At 54.7% G+C, this 18,763-nt stretch overlaps 2 protein-coding genes across 5 annotated transcripts; both read right to left on the bottom strand.

The window, feature by feature from the left end:
* Positions 1–2,707: 2,707 nt before the first annotated feature.
* Positions 2,708–9,144, bottom strand: LOC122367730 (poly(A) RNA polymerase GLD2-like). 4 transcript variants are annotated; one of them, XM_043341084.1, is made up of 11 exons: positions 9,088–9,144; positions 7,635–7,925; positions 7,132–7,259; positions 6,716–6,935; positions 6,341–6,442; positions 5,954–6,119; positions 5,252–5,395; positions 4,497–4,625; positions 3,977–4,157; positions 3,388–3,503; positions 2,708–3,164 (listed from the first exon to the last, which is right to left on the bottom strand). In XM_043341084.1, the coding sequence occupies exons 2-11, from the start codon at positions 7,734–7,736 to the stop codon at positions 3,001–3,003; spliced, it is 1,452 nt and encodes a 483-aa protein (XP_043197019.1). In that variant the 5' UTR covers positions 7,737–7,925; positions 9,088–9,144; the 3' UTR covers positions 2,708–3,000. The 4 variants fall into 4 exon arrangements, with proteins under 4 accessions (XP_043197019.1, XP_043197016.1, XP_043197018.1 ...); XM_043341081.1 differs by lacking the exon at positions 9,088–9,144 and adding an exon at positions 9,008–9,070; XM_043341083.1 differs by lacking the exon at positions 9,088–9,144 and adding an exon at positions 8,975–9,043.
* A 1,936-nt stretch (positions 9,145–11,080) lies between these two features.
* LOC122367738 (hairy/enhancer-of-split related with YRPW motif protein-like) lies at positions 11,081–15,265 on the bottom strand. Its single transcript, XM_043341097.1, has 3 exons — positions 15,114–15,265; positions 14,532–14,734; positions 11,081–11,974 (listed from the first exon to the last, which is right to left on the bottom strand). Exons 1-3 carry the CDS (start codon positions 15,179–15,181, stop codon positions 11,427–11,429), a joined length of 819 nt encoding a protein of 272 aa, XP_043197032.1. The 5' UTR covers positions 15,182–15,265; the 3' UTR covers positions 11,081–11,426.
* Between the last annotated feature and the right edge of the window lie 3,498 nt (positions 15,266–18,763).

Below are 18,763 nucleotides of genomic sequence, written 5' to 3'. Positions count from 1 at the left end.
CCATTCCCTATGATAATGAGATAAACGCTTACCTATGTTTAATTAACATACCTTTTGTGGTTGGAAAAATTTTATGATGTCCATCTCCTCCTCACAGTTTGGTGTCCTCACGAGGTCAGCTTGTACAATGCCACGGTACACAACGCCAGTGCCAGTCTCCTACAAACCACGCGGCGTGCACAATGCGCACCCCCTGCCTCCCCCGCCGCTCACCGTCCTCGAAACGTTTGCCCACGTTTGCCTTCATGCGTTTGACTCAAACGACTCAAACGGCGTCAGCTGACTGACAACGATTTCTCGCAGCAAGGCACCGCCGTTGCGGAGAATTCCAATGTATTACATTGGCTAACCCAGGCTAACCTGCCGCTCATAGGGAGCAGAGGAGTGAAGTGTGAAAGTCAGGGTGCACTGTGTCTGCAATGTGAGTGAAGTAACTGATAAGTGCAATTGTATTGCTTCATTCGTTTTAGCTGCTCCTGAGTAAAACAATGTACGTTTATATTGAACTATAATCCTTTTGTCGAAGTTGGGCAAAATCCGATCACTACTGGGGCATTCCTTGAGACTACTGGGGCATTTGCCCCAGTAGTTAACATGTTAGCCGAGGCCCTGAGCCGAAGTATTCCAAATGACGACTCGTAACAAACATGCGATAATTGCAGTCGCATCACTGAGACGTGGCATCCATGTCGTGCGGTTTTAGAAATATCTCGAATTTCGGCTTTGCCCCAACTCCGGCATTGCCCCAACTTCCCCTATAAGTCAAAGGGGAAAATGAAAACTGCTATTCTGGCGCCGGGAACGATCTCCAACTAACTCAAGCACACAGAATCGTGATTTGATGCACTCCTTGCAAGGTTAGATGCGTCACTTTTGCAATGTTGACCTTGCGTGACGTCATTTATGACGTCATCAAGGTCATATCAGTTTTTCGTCAATAACTCTTGATCAAATTGAGCTAGCGACTCGGGAAAGCCACCAATGGACTCAGGAAGACCTGGCGAATCGAATGATATGCGACCTGACCTCTTTCGACCAACTTCGTGACCTGGGGGTGCTGACCTGACCTTGACCTGAGGTCAACACCCCAAGTTGACCTGACCCGGACAAAAAGTATATCATTCGAAGCGCCTGGGCGAGGCGAACACGATGCTGCCAAAATCGGCGCTCTGCGGCCGTTTTTTGCGAAGTTATTCACCAAAAACTGAACGGTACCTTGGGGCACTTGACCTGACCTCAGAGGTCACCGGTTGACCTAGGACCTTAAAATCGGGTACCAATCTCTGCGTCTCGTAACGGCGCACACGCTCGTTTTTTTCCGCGACGCGCTAGCTCCACCAGGGGCGAAACGGCGAGGGGGGGGTCGTACCCGCCCCCCCCCCCTCGGCCGGCGCGTATGTAGAAAACCAATAGGTCCGGCGAGGGTTAATTTCCGTAGCATCTTTTTTCTGGACACATTGCATACCTATAATGCAACACACCATGAGCAAAAGACGTCCAAGTTGGGTGGTTTGTTTAACTTTGAAGTCACCCGAAATCAACCTCGGCTTTGGTACACTAGCCTTATTTTACTCGTCCACCATATTTCTTCGGATGTTATTGGTAAACATACAGCATCCGATATGTTGGTCTTTGACGTGACCTTTGAGGTCACCAGTTGACCTTAGACCTTCGAATCGTTTACCATTGGGTTGATCTAGCCAGGAGAGCAGCACGCTCGCGTTTTCCACGAATATCTTACTTGAGGAGGTCGCACGCACATTTACCAACCATGCACCGTTGATTTGTTATGACGGCACGGGTCTCCTCCGCCGTCAATAGATGCAGAGTGGCAATTGTCGGCGATGGCTGCTTTCTTTTTCTTTCTTTTTCGCATGAAGTTTGACACTGACGCCCGAATTTACCTTTACATGGTGGATTCAGCCGATTCAGCCGCCTGAGCATGAGATCTCAATGCAGTTTCCGCTGTGTCAAATGGGACGTCCGGATACCGTGATCACCTTCCCTTTCGGTATGTCAGGTCGCTCGCTGTCTATGTAGCGGCGAGATCTGTAACACTGCGGAGCCGTTCCGTCCTTCACGGCTCTGACGGCTGCTGATGTGAGGGGCGTCAGCACTGAGCCGAGTCCACTCGAGCCGAGTCGCCCCGACAGCCGCCCGCAGGCTGACACGGGTTTTCATTCAGAGTCGGGCCGGCCGTGCGCCGATTCAGACCCGCTCTCAGCACGTCCCTCCTCCGGGCGCAGATGTGGTCCGTCACACTGATTTCCTCAGACGGAGCGCCGGCGGCGGCGGCGGCGGCGGCGGCGGCGGCGGCGGCGCCTGGACCTCATCAGCGGGCCGTCACTCGCCGCCGCCGCGCCGTCACTCGCCGCCGCCGCGCCGTCACTCGCCGCAGCGGCGCCAGTCGCCCAGGTGCCCGCCGCCTGCCGCTCTCTGCCTCCCTATCCCGTCCCGTCCCGTCCCACCGCCAAGTGAACTGGGATAAGGAAAAGCCGTAAAGGCTGCCATTCGACGTATCAGGAGTCACCGTCTACAAACAGGACTCGTATCATTTTCGGCCCCGTATTTCCTGACTTTCTCCCATCCGGTTTGTTATGAAGATAGTCAGCTGTATGAAAAAGTCAAGCGACAAAACAGACCACCCGAAATCAAACCATGCCACAGCACACCATACGGCGTAATCAGCTCCCATCAAAGCCACGAATCAGTTTCTGCATAAACTTATTTATTTGACTATAATGGACAATAAAACTCTGACGAACTAGTCGGCGAGCCGGCAGCGCTCAGGCTGCGGCAGGCCTGTATTTGTGGTCCCACCAACTCGATAGCTATTTTGTCTTTGGTCACGGCGGACCGGGCTGCCGGGGCGGACGGGCGGCCCGTTCCACTGGCGGGGCGCAGGTACACAGGAATCACAGTGGACATGATGGCGGCCGGGCCCGGCCTCGGCGGCGGCCCCACGCGGAATTTGTCGGCTCTCGGCTCTCGGCGCAGCGACTACTCGGGGTCGTCAAACAGCGGCCGTCCGCACGGCCCGAACGCCGCGCCGAGCCGGCCGCCGTCCGACAGCGCCCGGTGACTGTCCACGAACGCGCGCACTATTCGGTCGAACGCCTCGGCTTTGTGGACGGCGCGCGCCGTGTTGGTCAGATCAAATGGCTCTGGGGGCGGGGAGGGGACTGTCGGTCAGCTGACCTAGCATGGTGCAGAATGATCACCCAACACATCAGGGATGGTACACCCAAGCACTTCAGACGTTCAACAAAGTATGTAACGACTTACACCTTCCACCTCGAGTGAAACTGACTGCCAATCGGTCACACCAGGGCATATTTAAGAAAACAAAGCCTTATCCACCCCCTCTCCGCACCTAAATCCACTCACCTTCCACGCAGACGTATTTCCACATTCCGGGCGCGTTGTTGTAGGTGGCCACCGCCCGGCACTGATATTTGAGCAGGCACGAGCCCGTGCGAACAGACGCTACCTGGGAGTGGAAGCTGGCCGAGAGGGGCGGGTTAACACGTCCGTACACACTGGCAACCCCAGAGACATAGGCGGCGGAACGGGGAGGGCACCGGGGCACCGTGCCCCCCTTTGATTTTGGCATTTTAGCATTAGCCCTATGGGCGTCGAATGGAAAGAATGGGACCAAAAGTCGGCAGTGCCCCCCCCTCCCCTTAATTGAAGGTCTTCCGCCGCTACTGCCCAGAGAGCAGACAAGTCAGCACAAACTGACCCACACAGAGAGCAAAAATATTGACCTACACGGAGGCAACTAGAACGTCAGCACGAAACTGGCCCTACCTGGACGATAAAAACATGTTATTGGCAGACCACTACTCAGCAAACCTGTCGCAAACTCGTCTGATTGAAACTGCCCAGCACAACGTCACCACACCGGCACACGTCTGTACAGTGTACACCGACCTTGGGAAGATCAGCACTGCGGCGCCGCGCCGCGCACACCTACTTGAACTCGTAGGCGTAGTAGCGCAGGAAGCCGAGGAACAGACTGCCCAGGCTGTCAGAGTTCTGCGACACAAAGTTTGTGACGTAGTCGTCCTTCGGAATGGCCCGGATCGGCTGACCCGGCCGGAACTTGGCCCGGCACATCCGCTGCAGGTTCGGCAGAACCGACGGATACACACCGCCTGGCGGACGGGAGGGGAAACAGTAGTTATTACACCGGCCATTGGGTTTCGTGGAGTCTCATCCGGGTGCACGTCATGTCGGTGAATGAAAGACCACCAGAAGTTGTTAAACCATCAATCACGACATCTTCAAATCAACTGACACGGCAGTAAGTGAGAAGGGAAATGAAAACCCTTCAATCCTCCACCAATACCAGCATACGCAGGCTTACCACGGAATCAGCGTGTCATCCTGAGTAGCAGCCAGTAGCCCTCAAGCTGCACTGAGTTTGAGCTGTGATGATGATGAATTGGGGTTTTTGGGCGCCCGAAGTTTGAACTGTGACGTGTATTACTCACACTGCAGGAAGTGGATGACCATCAGGACCAGCGAGTAGGAGCTCAGCGTGGACCGGCACGCGTCATTGATGTCGTGCGACTGCGCCCACAGCTTCACTATGACGATCAGCGGACAGACGCGCTCGTCCACTGCGAGAGAAGTGGGGGTGGACCAGTCCAGGTCAGGCACACAGACCCTGATTGCAGAGTATGAGCTCAGTTCAAACAGGACACCTTCCCTCTGATTAGGTATTATCCCTCGTTTCAGCGCAATACGCCACCCGATTACATAAACACATTGCAATTATCTCACTCCAAACCATGATAAAGCAGATGAATATTGAACCCAGTAGCACTAGTAGTGAGTACATGCTCCCTCAGCTCTTTCAGTAGCACCGTAGAACGTGACTGAACTCTGGGAGTACCAGTGTAACAGACACATCACCTTCAGAGAAGCTCTACAAGTCTAAAACAGACATCCCACTCACCCCTGGTGTAGCCCTGCAGCAGCTGCTGGTATGTACCTTACCCCTGGAGTAGCCCTGTAGCTGTATATTCTCACCTCTGGAATAGCACTGCAGCCGACATCTCACTCACCTCTGGAGTAACACTGTAGCAGGTGCTATATATTTCACCTCTGGAGTAGCACTGCACCAGGTGCTATATATTATCACCTCTGGAGCACCCCTGCAGCAGGTGGTACATATCTCACCTCTGGAGTAGCACTGCAGCAGACATCTCACCTCTGGAGTAGCACTGTAGCTGTATATTCTCACCCCTGGAGTAGCACTGCAGCAGGTGGGTGTTGCGGATGCCCACCAGGTTGTTGCAGTTGAGATCCACCTGGATGCCCGTGGAGACAGAGAGGAACCGCAGGATGGGCACCTTGGCACGGATCAGCTCCATACGGTAGTCGGGGTCTGTCGGATAGAGCAGAGGAACCGTCACACACTTGACTGGGAGCTGGGCGTCACACGGAGGGTTACCCTGGTCGTCACGGCACCGGTCCGTCACATACAGGACGCTAGGGCGTCGAACGGTTGGTCGTAGTGGCAGTCACATAGGATGGCACGGCACGGTCACACAAAGGGAGCTGGGGAGTGACGAGCCAGTGACGCGGTGGCGCCAGTAACAGCGGACGGGATCGACAGGTGGCGCGCCGAAAAGTAAATCAGACACAGGCAGCATCGGCGTAACTAACTTCACAGAGATAAACTATACCACGGAATGCGGAGTCACAGGCGGCCACAGTGTCCTTTAGTCGTCCGTCGCATAGCTCATTCATTAGTCATCCGCGCACGAAAGCTCCACGTCAGCTGTCTGTCTAGGACCAAAACAAGTTTATACGTCCGAGTTCATCAACAATGACTATTGACGCACTAGCCAGCATCTCATCCGCTCAGCGCCAATCCAACATCAGCTGATTCAATGTACAAACGGTGATGCAGACTAGCGTCAGGGCGCCCCCTGCCACGTACCTTTAGCCAGCAGGCGCTCCACCTGTCCAAGGATGCGCGTCGCCTCGTGCTGCTGGTCGATGCGCGCCTCCGTCAGAAACAGACAGATGTCCACGTCACTGGTATCGCACGCGAAACCGGTGCACGACGAGCCGACGATGTGCAGCTCGCAGCGGTTGTACAGATCCTGCGGACCGGGGGGCAGACCAGGACCGGGTCAGAAAACAGTATGTAAGGCCAGAAAAGGCAGCATAATTCGAAAAGGCGCATACAAGTGGACACTGAACAAGAAAGCTACATTAGGTGAAATTAGAAGTACCTAAGCGGGAAGGCACAGCAGACCTGCACAATTACATCGCATACATCTCATAACACAAGCTATATAAAAATGCGTATTTAATTACTTACCCTCAATACCTTCCGCACTTTATCTCTCAAAATCAGCTTGTTCTTGTAAACCGCATCACCCTGGCGACAAGATTCGAAAATCTTCTTGATTTGTTCCGATACCTGCAAAAGATAGTCAACAAAAATGCGGTCACGAGCATCACCATAATTACATAGCGAGCAGGTCATTAGATTGTCGCCGACACTCGGCAGCTCAGCGTCCTCCCACCCGCAGCAGTGAAGTCAGTTCGAACACTGTAGATGCTACCATCATCCTAACCATGGCCTGACGTGCATACACCACAGCCGAACGGCACTGGTCTCAGTGGCGTACGCCATAGCACGGCTGCCAGTGCGCCTCAGAACATCACCCCCGAGCCGCCGCGGCGCACTCACAGTGTCCTCTGGCGACGCGCCGTCGGGCGCGCGCCGGCCGCGTTTGCTGCGCTGGTCGGCTGGCGGGCTGGGCGGTTCCGAGCAGCCGCGCTTGGTGCCCTGGCGGCGGCCGCCGGGCGGGGAGCTGGCGCGCGAGCCGGCGTCCGACTCTGCAGAGTCCTCCGGCTGCTCCCAGCGGCCGGCGGCGGCGGGAGGCGGCGGCCGACGGCCCGGCCGGGGACTGTGGGCGGACGGAACAATCAGACACGGACGCAACAGACTTCAGTGCGTGACTCTCGCATTGTTCAGTGGCTCCCAGTGTGCTGTGTGTGCTCACTGTCTTAGAGAGCAGTCATGTCACTGCACCCTGCACTCTGTGCCGTGTCTAGGACTCTCTACCCCTCCCCGAGCCGCGCCCCGCCCGGCGCGCCACCTACCGGAGCACGCTCTGCCACAGGTAGTTCATCATTTCCATCTCGCTGACGGGCGGCGGCAGCGGTCGGCAGAACGCCGAGCCCGGCCGCAGGTAGGGCACCACAGGCGGTGGAGAGGCCAGACCCATACTCTGAGAACACCAAACACAATCACCACTCAGTCACAGCACCACTCGTGGTGGCCAGACCCATGCCCTGAGAACACCACACACAACACAATCACCAATCACAGACAAACAATGATAGGTGGTGACACAGCTACAAATGACAAACCCTGCAACAATGACTAGTAAAGCAGACATCAACAATGCACAAAAACAGTTTTCATGTAAATCTGAATCCACCAATAATTTGAATTATATAGGGGCCTTCAATTACCTTTCATAAGAGACTAAAAAAAAATGAATATATTCAAAGTTCATCACAACACACAAGAAATAGATTGCAAATCCATATATTTAACAGTGTCCAAATGCACTTGAACTTCCTGATAGTCCAAAGTTTACCTGAGAAACCATCCATTGCTGTGGCCATCTTCTGTACATGATGACACAGAATATCTTCAAATACAGCCAATATTTATTATGCCTGGTCTGTAATATTCTCATATACCTTCAGCACTCTATGATGCAAAACTAGTTCAATGTTAACAAGGACCAAGAACTGCTGCTTTGAAAAGTCACACACTAACCAAGTTCATTTAGTGGCACAAAGGATTTGGATCAGAAGTAATCCTTACTTCAATTTCACATCTCTTCCTCAACTCAAGACAAAAAGCCCTGAGTTTTCAGAATGGTCTGAAACAAATTGTAAATAAAGGCATCAAAGGCACATAAGACATTACCGACTGTATTGAAAATTAAACATTCCATCAAAGTTAGGTTTGGTTAGTAATCATTACTGTACCAAAAAAATCAGAATGCAACCATAGGTGATTTAAAATAGCTTAGACCTATCCATTCCAGATCCTTAAGCTCACACAAAATACCAATTTGAATTGCAATCACAGTAATGTTGGCTCACGCTCAGCTGGGGCTTGATTGGCTTTCAGGGCTGATGCCACTCATATAGTGAAAGCCATATGGTCATTGATATAGGTACTATTTCTCTCAATGCTATGTAAGTAACTAGATGTCTGTCACAAAAAAAATTGTGGGTAACAAAAAAATGAAAAATACTTTTGGGTCACATTTCCCATCAAATGGCATGACACTAATCAGATTGAATTAACTACAATGAAAACGCTTGGTTATGATGGCCTCTCCGACCGACTTTTGGTCAGAAACACACTTGCTCAGGTCATGCTGATTTGACTTTGAGTATTCATATGTGCGCTTATAGGTGGAACTTTGTACCAAGCTGGGAGGGCCTGGGCTCTCCAAACTTGATGCTGGCTCGGCTTTGGAGTCGCAACAGACCGCGGAGGCCAAGGTCAGTGGTCACCGCTAGGGCGGAGGCGGATTTGCTGCGCCCGGGCCCTCCCAGCTAGGCACAAGGGTCCACACGTGTGCGCTACAGAATAAATGGAAAAAATGCAGTTTACATTTCAATTTTACAATTCTTAGCAAGAAATTTAAAATACGTCCAAACAAAGTTGATATCCGCAACAGTACCTAATTGTAAAAATAGTGACTTCAAGAAAATAAAAGGCTATTGTATTATCTCATTTATCTTATCATTTTTATCTAATTATTTAATAATCATGATTATCTAAAGAACAAAGGTAATTTTCACCGAAACCAGAACAAAAACTCGAGCAATCTCAATCTGTGCATACTGATGTGCATGGATCAAAAGAAAATGTCTTGTTGAAAAGGAAAATAACACAAAAGTGCAGTACAAATACTGATATGTAGCAATAATCATTTCAATTTCAAACCAAGATGAACCGCGCGGCACACGCGGCACACAAATCTCTTCCCTCCCTTCTGCTTTATTCCAAGGATTCCTAAAAGTCACTTCACAAACTGGCATTGAATTGAGTTCGCATGCTTTACAGCAACTCCTTTTCAATGCTACCAAATGACAAGATTACTCTAGCCTTATGAAGGGAATCCAAGATAATTTTACTAATTTTGCATCTGCATTGACTTAGGTACATAACTAAGAACAACACTCTGCTTTGTGGAATGCGAAGGCAATAAAACTTCCAGCGTGCCAACGCTCGTTGGTTGGAGCCACGGTACCTATGTAGAGAACTGTTGGAGCAACATATTACCTACCTAGCAATATTTGGAGGAGCTGGAGAAGTGGAGACGGTCCGTCCGCCCGTCTACACTTGCTTCCTTAGGCCTCATATACTGTATACAACATGGGCTTGTTGCTCTTTTTTAACGAGTTTAGTGCTGTTACCGTCTGCCCGGTACCGCGGTGTCCCCAGGTATGCTGAATGCTCCCTCACTCCACCTGATCACCCTTCGGTCACCCCATCGCTGGGTCGTGCCAGGTGGCTATTTTCATCCTGTTGCCGGTCAGGCCACTCACTGAGACCCCGCCGTCAGCCGTGCCGCGCCGGGCTGCGAGGGACCTGACCCCTCTGCCGGCAGAGGTTTGTCCAGGCTTCTCCAAGGAGCCATCGTATCGCTAAGGATGTGCTCCGCATGCAGGCAGGTACACATTGATTTTCGCTCTTATCAGCAGGGCCGCTGGCACGCGTTGGCAGTGGCATGGCATACCTCCCCCCCCCCCCGGGCCCAGCCGAGTGGTGGCTAACGCGAAATCAGCTACGGTCACATATGTTCCCAAGGCCTCGTTTGCTTTGCTAATTTTCCTTTACAGGGTGCGTGTTCTGTGCTCTCTATTGGTAGCTGCCCGTTTGTGGCTCGCACAGGAGGCGGACTGTAGCGAACTGAGTGGTCCTGGTCCCCAGTGGTCAGCGGGGAGTGGTCCCCGGTCAGTGGGGAGTGGTCCCCGGTCAGTGGCGTGGTCCCTGTCCCCACAATGGCCGGCCGTGACGAGTTTATGAGTCGATAGCCCGGCCCCGGCAGGCGGCGGCCGTTACATGTCGTTCGGCTCTATCCAGTGTGAATGGACCGACTGATTGCAATGAATTGGCCGGCTCGCTCGGGCGGAAGATGGCGCGTTGGCGACAATCGAGCCAACACCTGTTAGCCGCCGATAAGCGGCGGTGAGCGCCACTGACCAGCTGTCACTGACGATGGACACATTCACACATAGATAGCGTGTGGTAGTGGTCAAACGGTAGCACATATGCATATGCTAGGATATGCTGTAGATGCGAGCAACCGTATTTGGGTGCTCGAGAAAGACAGGCTGCGGCTCAGGCTGCCAAGTAGAACAGGAGAACTATAGTTATGCATACTGATGCTGAAGGTTCAGTCAATCGCGGGTTTAACTTGACGGAATAACTTACAGACGTTTCTCTCAGATCCGTCACCCCGTGTGCCCTTTTGTGGCATGCGTCGTTCAATAGCCGCTATTCCATGGTGTAGCCATGAACTAACCGGCCAACTGCCCGTTGAAGTGACAGCTAAACGGTGCACCTATTATTAATAAAGCAATTCGAAGTACCTACTTACATCGACCTCTGAAGGAGCCGATCAGGACCATGACCCCATACCGGTGTGAGGGGCCTCTGAGAGGCTCAGCACCCACTCACAGCGAGCACCGCTCGTAGCACGCAGCTGTGACGGTCGGGAGGCCGGAAAATGCCGCAGTATTATAACCGCAATATACGAGGGTACTCAATGCGTATCACGAGGCAAGATAATCACCCCTTCCTTGGCAGGTTTATCTTCATAAGATATGTATATAAAAAGGAATATTGTTTTAAATATGTTTGTATTACACAAAATCACACACTATGTAAAAATAGCACGCATTATAGCACGTTTTATACATACACATGTCGACTAGAAATGGAATGCAAAACATTGAGCCTCAGAGTTTCAATCGAGCATGAATTGAAAACAAGGGTTTGACCGCCTTTATGGCGGATATAAACCATTGCAGATAACGTATAAAATGAAAGCTAATTGATTTCTCGGTAGAAAAAAGAACATCATGCTAGCCAGACATCCGGTAACTTACTCTACCTGAGGATGTTTCCGAGCATTCAAATCACTGACAGAATAGAGTAGGCATTACCTACTGGAAAGTGAACAAGAAAGACTTGCGTTGAAGTCGTAAGCACATCATACCAACTTGACCCATACCTTATCGTTCTATACACAATGACCAGAAACCATCCCTTCAACCGTCTCCGTATATCACAAAATGACTAGTGGACCGCTCCGTCCGTCCGCGCCCCGTGTGCTGCCGCCGGCGGCGGGCGCCGGTCAGTAGGCCAGCTCGGTGCCCCAGGGCCGGTAGGGGCGCGGCGAGCCGGCCGCGCTGCTGCTGCTGGCTGTGTGCTGAGCCGTCGGCTGGCCGGCCAGGCCGTACGAGCTCACCGTCTGGCCGGTGACGGCGCCGAAGCCGCTGTTGGCCGGGTACTGGGCGGCCATCACGCTGCCCATGGTGGCCGGCATGGCAGCGGCGTAGCGCGCCATGGAGCCGGGCGCCGCGCTCGGCTCGGGCGCCGCGCAGTGGCCGCTCAGCGCGCCGTGGTAGCTCTGCGCCTCCACAGGCGTCGGCACGCCGCCAGCCGCAGCCGCCGCCGGGTACGGCTGGAAGCCCCAGCCGCTGCTGTGCTGCTTGTTGGCCAGCTCGCGCTGCGCCGAGTAGCACTGCAGGTGCGACATGAGCCGCAGTCGCAGCGGGTCCTGGATGTCCATGCCCTCGACGGTGACCAGGTAGCGAGCCACCTCGGCGGCGCACTCCCGAAAACCGATACTGTGGTAGTCGACGGCGAACTTGTTTGGGTCGTACGCCAGCGCGTCCAGTCCTGGAAAGCAGAGAGAGGCTCATCAGTGACGGTGGTCGGGGAGACGGTCGGTAGGGCCGGGCTGAGATATTTCTGTATCGGGCAGTGGGGCTGCAGAGGTTCATATATCGATCAGTGTGGATGTCGGAGCCCATAGGATTATATATTCGGTGGAAACTGCTCCTCCAGCGGCGGAGAGGTCGGTGGATCCCAGGGTATATAGAACAACGGTGGATCCAGCGGTCGGTAAAGCCGCCGGCACACCGTCTCGTCTCGGTCGTGGGAGCGGTCGCGCCGCGGCGGCTCACCTCCGACCCCCATTAGCGCCGAGCTGTGGGAAGCGGCGCACGCACCGGAAGCTGGGCCGCGCCCGGCGCGTGGTGGGCACCCGCTTCCGGCGCCGGGCCAGGTGGGAGGCGCGCCGGCGGATAGAGCGCGCCGAGGTGGGGAATGCAGCCCCGGTGGAGAGAGGACAGAGGCACCGGACTTCTATAGCCGGTCAGATGGCCAGCGAGAGGACACCGCGACTGCGCTGGATCCAAGTCGGGGCTGGATGAATGCACACGGATATTCAGACAAAGTTTAGCCCAGCTGGCCGTTTCAACAAGCGACTTTCCGTAGAACAAAGTCGCTCGGAAAGCTTTGGATCTCAGTGACCCGAGCGGCGCACAACACAGTAACACCAACTGTCCGCCCGCCCATCCTATCGCCGAGAGTGGCCGATGGACCATCGTATGTATGTACCTCTTCACCGGATGACGCGACACCCCATCATCCGTCCCGTGCTGTCGTCACTCGCCCAACACGGAACGGACACCCGCTCGACACGGGACGGACAGCCGCCCGACACGGAACGGACAGCCGCCCGACACGGAACGGAAGCCCGCCCGACACGGGACGGACACCCGCTCGACACGGGACGGATGGCCGCTCGACACGGGACGGATAGCCGCCCGACACGGAACGGACAGCCGGCCGACACGGGACGGATAGCCGCTCGACACGGAACGGACGGCTGCTCGACACGGGACGGACGGCAGGCCGACACGGGACGGACACGCGGCCGACACAGGACGGACAATCACCCGACACGGGACGGACACCCGTCCGACACGGGACGGACGGCAGGCCGACACGGGACGGACACCCGGCCGACACGGGACGGACAATCACCCGTCCGACACGGGACGGATAGCCGCTCGACACGGGACGGACACCCGGCCGACACGGGACGGACACCCGGCCGACACGGGACGGATGGGGGGCGCCCGACACGGGACGGACGGCACGGGACGGACGGCAGGCGGACAGTTAGTGGTCAGCCGTCCACCGCAAACGAGACGACTCTGCGACCGCGCGCCGTCAGTTTAGTCTCAGCCCGTGAGCTCAGCGCCGTGACTCCCACCGTTTGGGCTCACCCCACGCGTCACTGACAGCGGGTCAGCGTCGAGCGGTCCCGGCCTGTCCCGGCGGCTCCATTCATAGCGCCGGGCCGGCGGCGGCGGCGGCACCTGCCCGCTCCGAGCCTGATAGCTGCCGGCGCAGCGCACGTGGGAACGGCCGCCGGCGGGCGCACAAAGGGCCGCGGCGGTGCGCCGTCCTGTGACCCGACCGACCCAGCCGCCAGCGGGGCATAGGGACGTACGCACCGTTTAGTAACGATGGAGCCGCGAGGAGGAGTCGAATGAATAGGTAATTGCAATGGGCAAATAATATTGATCACTTATGCTATAAAAATCGAGAAAAAATGTTTCCTTTATTAAAGGAACGATGGACTATGGAGATAAAATAATTTTTGGGTAACGGTATCGTTAATCGAAATCCAAATAGGTATGCCAAAAATAACAATTAACAACCCTATACCTTTGACTCAAAACTATTTTTCAGCACCTTTCAAAGCACAGAACACTTCTTAGTTCTCACCAAACTATTAACTAATCAGTTTAATGTGACACAAGTGATGTGTTAACCGACAGTACTCCGTCCCGCCTATCGGATAATCCTTGAATACCTGGACTAATAGGGAGCGGAGAGGGTCGGGGGTAGCCCGCACCTGACCACCGGGAGCCACTGGACGCCACCAGCGCCGGTGTGTGTGGGGCGGATGTATGGCCGGGGGCGCCGGAAGGCCGGACAGATGGCCGCCCACGGACCGTCCCAGTTCCCCGGGCACACCGGGCCGAGCGGCCAGCCGGGGGACAGGTCCTCACAATATGGAGGAGGGGCAGGTCCTCACAATGGGGAGAGTGGGGAGGAAACAGGTTCTCACGGGGGGAGAAAGGATATCAGTCAGCTCACTGGAAGTCATCACGGCTGAGGGGAGAGTAGGAATGCCACGGCGTTCTGTTCAGATGTCTAGACATCTACACGTAAAACGGTTTAGTTGCAGTCAAAGAATATCGGCGTGACAACAGAATCATATTCGCGAGTACCCACAACGCAAAACTGACATAATGCGTTCAGAAAGTTATTGACGTGGCGAAGCTAGTAGCAGCATCAAGGGTATGAGATGCACAAAGCCAATGCCCGTGATCATATGTATCCCGAGGCCATGCGCCTGCGGACTAAGTTGACGTACCTTTGGCGTGCAGCACCTTCAGGTGATCGACGGTCATCTGGAGTATCTCTGCCTTCTCCAGTTTGGCCGAGCCCTGCTTCTCGAACGCGGTGGGCACCAGGCGGCGCAGCTCGGCCAGCGAGTTGTTGATCCGGTCGCGCCGCTTCTTCTCGATCACCCCGCGCCGCCTCTTGCGGTGGGTGCCAAACTCACCCGACTGCTCACTGCGGCAGAGGAAGGGCAGGTCAGACGACATGGACATAGTATAACTGGCTGCAGACAAAACACGGTACGGTACACAGCCCGGTGCGGCACAATAACGGCAGCAGTCCATATAATCCGCACGGCTAGATTGATGCGGCAACTACCAGAAGAGGGCATGAATCAATCAACCAATTTATTCCTAATACTCTAAGCTAGAGATGGCTGAAATCATCCATGAGAGCAAAAGGGATGTATCAGTGACCAATAACAGGCTTCTCTACCGAGAGCACCCGGCCAGATCTGTTCCAAACACATGTGGCCAAACTAGAGACCGGCAGAGGACAGACCAGCGGCAGCGAGCCGTGCGGTCCTGTCCGGCGGCTCGGCGGAGGCACTCACTCTCGGCAGTCGTCGGTGAAGGCGTCCTCGCAGTCGCTGTCGCTCACCGAGCGCTTCATACTGATCATGGCTGACGGTCACGTGTCGTCGCCGCCGACGTCGCCGGGAGGTCACGTGTCGTGTCCGCCGTCGACGGAAGCCGCCCTGCGTCTGACACACGACCGACCGCCGCTCGGGCGGCCGCCGACGGGCCCCAGGGCGCATGCGCGCGCCGCCGCGCCGCCCCCGTCGGCGGCGTTCCCACGGCGGCGTGGGAGCGGCGCGGCTCCGGCGCGGCTCCGGCGCGGCGCGGTGCCGCTCGTTAGGAGGTGCCGTCCTACGCTCGGAGCGTGGCTGCGGCCGGCCGGCGCTCGTCGTGCCCGTGCCGCCGTCGTGGCGGCACGTGCCTCGCGTCGTGACACTGAGACTGGCCGAGGACGGCGGAAGCCCGGCGGCCGGCCGCCTCCCGCCGCCCAGCACGGTCTCACTCTCAGCTCACAGTGACCCGAACTGCCGCCCAGAGTCCGGCACGGTCTCACTCTCAGCTCACAGTGCGTGGCCCGAACTGCCGCCCAGAGCCCGGCGCAGTGCTCTGATTCCATTAAAACTGCAGCAAAAGGTCTCCCCTCGACCCAGTCTTATTTTCAGACTGCTGAGAACTTCGATCAGGCGGTGTTATGCTAATATGCTGGAGTCCACGCATCCATCCGATACGAGCTGCTGCCACACCTCAGCAAGACGGTCATGATTCGGCTGGGGTTTGCGGTGCCCCAAGCGATGCCCAATGGGTAGCCGAAGTGATATACCTATATCGCCTCTTGCACAGAAGTCGCGGAAAAATGATCGGCTGCGTCGTCAGTTGTGATTGAAAACCAGTTAGTTTTGCTTAGTACCTACCCACAACTTATCCTTATACTTTTCACCTCCGAGTGATTTAAATTACGCTGTTGTTAGCTGAACACATTTCTTCGTAGGTATCTCTTATTTCTCTCCATGCCTAATCATCTGTCTCCCTCCCTTCCTCTCTGTCTGTCTGTCTGTCTGTCTGTCTGTCTGTCTGTCTGTCTGTCTGTCTGTCTGTCGGTCTGTCTGTCTCTCTCTCTCTCTCTCTCTCTCTCTCTCTCTCTCTCTCTCTCTCTCTCTCTCTCTCTCTCTCTCTCTCTCTCTCTCTCTCTCTCTCTCTCTCTCTCTCTCTCTCTCTCTCTCTCTCTCTCTCTCTCTCTCTCTCTCTCTCTCTCTCTCTCGCTCTCTCGAGCTGGCTCCAGCCCCTGACCGACTATTCCCCCATGAGTCCCACTACTTTCCCACGCTCGCGCTCGCTCCCATATCAGTTGGACTCATCGCCCGATCCCTTCCACTGCAGAAAAATAATTGATTGCGTTTTTAATCCCAGGAGCGCTCGCAATGGAGCCTGAAAATAACAATAGTCAATCAAAATTAAAAACGTTTCAACGTTCCCATTCAAGGGATATGGGAACTAGTCCCAGAAGTAGAGCATGCTGGTTGATTCGGATATATCATTTCTTCAGATGGATTATTCTGCGGAGGCGGACTGTTCATTGGGAGGCTGTTGTTGAGGTTACCATGTCACACTGGAACTTCACGCGGACCCGGCTTGACCATTTCACTCACTTGCAAGAAACGCTGGCATTCCGAATGAATGCTTACAGCCATTTATATAAAAAAATGACCAAACCTAGGACAGAACAGAATCTTGCAGAGACGTGAATCAGAAATGGCCACTTTGTACTTTCTAAAATATAAGGTATGGCTAAGCTAAACACAAACATTTGCTACTTTTGCCCATCTGAGGAATAAATTGTCCGCATCCTGTCAGCAGGAATGCTAATTAACCCTCGCCCATGTAGGGGGGGGGGGGTTGGTGCAACCCCCCCCTGAGGCTTTTCGAAAATAGTGCAAAAACGGCGGCGCGCAGCGCCGCCAAATTTTGGGTACCTTATGGGGCAAACCTTGCGCATCTTTTGATAAAAAAATTTGACCGGGTCATGTCAGGTCACGGAGTTATCACGTCACAAAGGGAACAGCCTCCGGCCGGATTTTCACAAACTGAGTGCCAACGCCCGAGGTTTCCTGCCGGTGGTACGGACATCGGTTGATGGATCGTGATGAAACTTCCCATGCATGTTGGGGCAAGTATTGGCTATCATATGGTATAAGAAACTTGACCGGGTCAGGTCAGGTCACGGAGCTATGACGTCACAAGAGGAACAGCGTCCGGTACTATTTTTGAAAAGCGCCCGAACCACTATTTTGCTAATTCTTGTCACCTCAATGGGAATATGCAGCAATATTAGCTTCTATAGGGAGCAAATGGACCTCCCAAATCCAAAAATACAATAAGATTTCAAAAATTTAAATTTTGATTTTTCGAATTTCTGCCGCCGACTGTGACCTTGCCGACTTCCGGCGCTCCCAACGCGCCATTTTTAGAGCTAGGGAAACGAAATACATACCAAACGATAGAGAATTGATCAAGGAACACGATAGTGAAGGTTTCAAGTCGATATCTCCCACCGTTTTGCCGCAATCGCCGCGGAAAGTTGAAAAAGTTTGATTTTTTTCCGAAAATTTGACCTTTGACCGGTCAAAAGTAGGTCAAATGTTGACCTAGGACCAAAAAATATACCACCAATCGCGAGATCTCGTTGAGAGCAATCCGTTGGTCTTTTCCGCTAAGCTCTACGACGCTCCGTTTTCAAACGCCAAGGGGGGGTCGCACCAACCCCCCCCCCCCCTGCATGGGCGAAGGTGGCAGATCGCCGTTTACGGGCGAGGGTTAAACGTTGCCCACCAGACCCTCTTTGTTGTCGATAAAAACATCACTGCAGACCAGCACACGTGGTTAATATTCCAATTTACTGTCATCTGTCACTTGATTGATGTATCAAAAACTAAAATTTAGCTTCTGCTGCACTTCGAGTCAGCCGATAACAAGAGCAAGAGCAGCCACACCTCACCGACCTCACGGTTCCCACACCGTTTCCCCTTACAATTAAATACCAGCGAGGCATTCAGCGGGGTCCCAGCAGGTGTGGGGTGCTCCCGGTGCCAGCTGTCGGCCGACCACCTCCGGAGCCCCGGCGCGGCGGACCCGGCGCCCACCCCCCCCCCCCCCTCAGTGCGGCGCGGCGCGGCGCACCGACGGAGGGGGGACAGGTGCAGAGGCGGCGTCGGCGGCCACTGCGGCGCGCCAGGAACGCCAGGAATGCGCGTCCGGCGTCGCCGCCGACGATGGTGAATGCGTCGGGTTCGACGCGGCCGACGGGGGACGCCGGCGGCACGTGCGGGCCGCCGGGCGCGCAGATGGCGGCCGGCGGCCTGGAACGCGGCGCCGGCCGGCTGAAGGGCGGCACGAGGAATGTCACGCGCCTGTCATGGGCCGCCCGGCAGACCGGCCGACTGCCGGCGTAAGGCAGCGCACTCACCTTTGAGTTGAACGGTGAGATGGACAATGATTTGCGCTCATTGTAATGTCTCACTTATGCCTAGTATGCTGGGTCACTGGCGGACCCAGAAAGATGTTATTTGACCCCGCGATACCCATCGTCAAAACCCGCGCCCTGATGGGGGGCCATTTTGGCCCCCTGTGGTTTTTCTTAAATAGCGAGAAAACGGCTTTGCGCAGCGCCGCCAAATTTTCGGTACCTTAC

Source organism: Amphibalanus amphitrite, unplaced genomic scaffold (genome assembly GCF_019059575.1).
Source record: "Amphibalanus amphitrite isolate SeventyFive unplaced genomic scaffold, NRLGWU_Aamphi_draft 000893F_arrow, whole genome shotgun sequence".
Taxonomy (NCBI): Eukaryota; Metazoa; Arthropoda; class Thecostraca; order Balanomorpha; family Balanidae; genus Amphibalanus; species Amphibalanus amphitrite.
The sequence above is the reverse complement of the archived record's forward strand: the minus strand, read 5'-3'. Positions and strand labels throughout refer to the sequence as shown.

Bases quoted from the DNA above. Each gene is read 5' to 3' on its own strand.
- LOC122367730 (XM_043341084.1), bottom strand. From the start codon at position 7,736: ATGAGAATATTACAGACCAGGCATAATAAATATTGGCTGTATTTGAAG. The intron at 6,120-6,340 runs GTAAGTAATTAA...CCCGGTCCGCAG, and splicing joins AAGTGCGGAAGGTATTGAGG to GATCTGTACAACCGCTGCGA. The intron at 3,504-3,976 runs GTAGGTGTGCGC...CCTCTCGGCCAG, and splicing joins TACTACGCCTACGAGTTCAA to CTTCCACTCCCAGGTAGCGT.
- LOC122367738 (XM_043341097.1), bottom strand. From the start codon at position 15,181: ATGATCAGTATGAAGCGCTCGGTGAGCGACAGCGACTGCGAGGACGCC. The intron at 14,735-15,113 runs GTGAGTGCCTCC...CCTCTGCCGCAG, and splicing joins TTCACCGACGACTGCCGAGA to TGAGCAGTCGGGTGAGTTTG. The intron at 11,975-14,531 runs GTACGTCAACTT...TCTGCTTTCCAG, and splicing joins GAAGGTGCTGCACGCCAAAG to GACTGGACGCGCTGGCGTAC.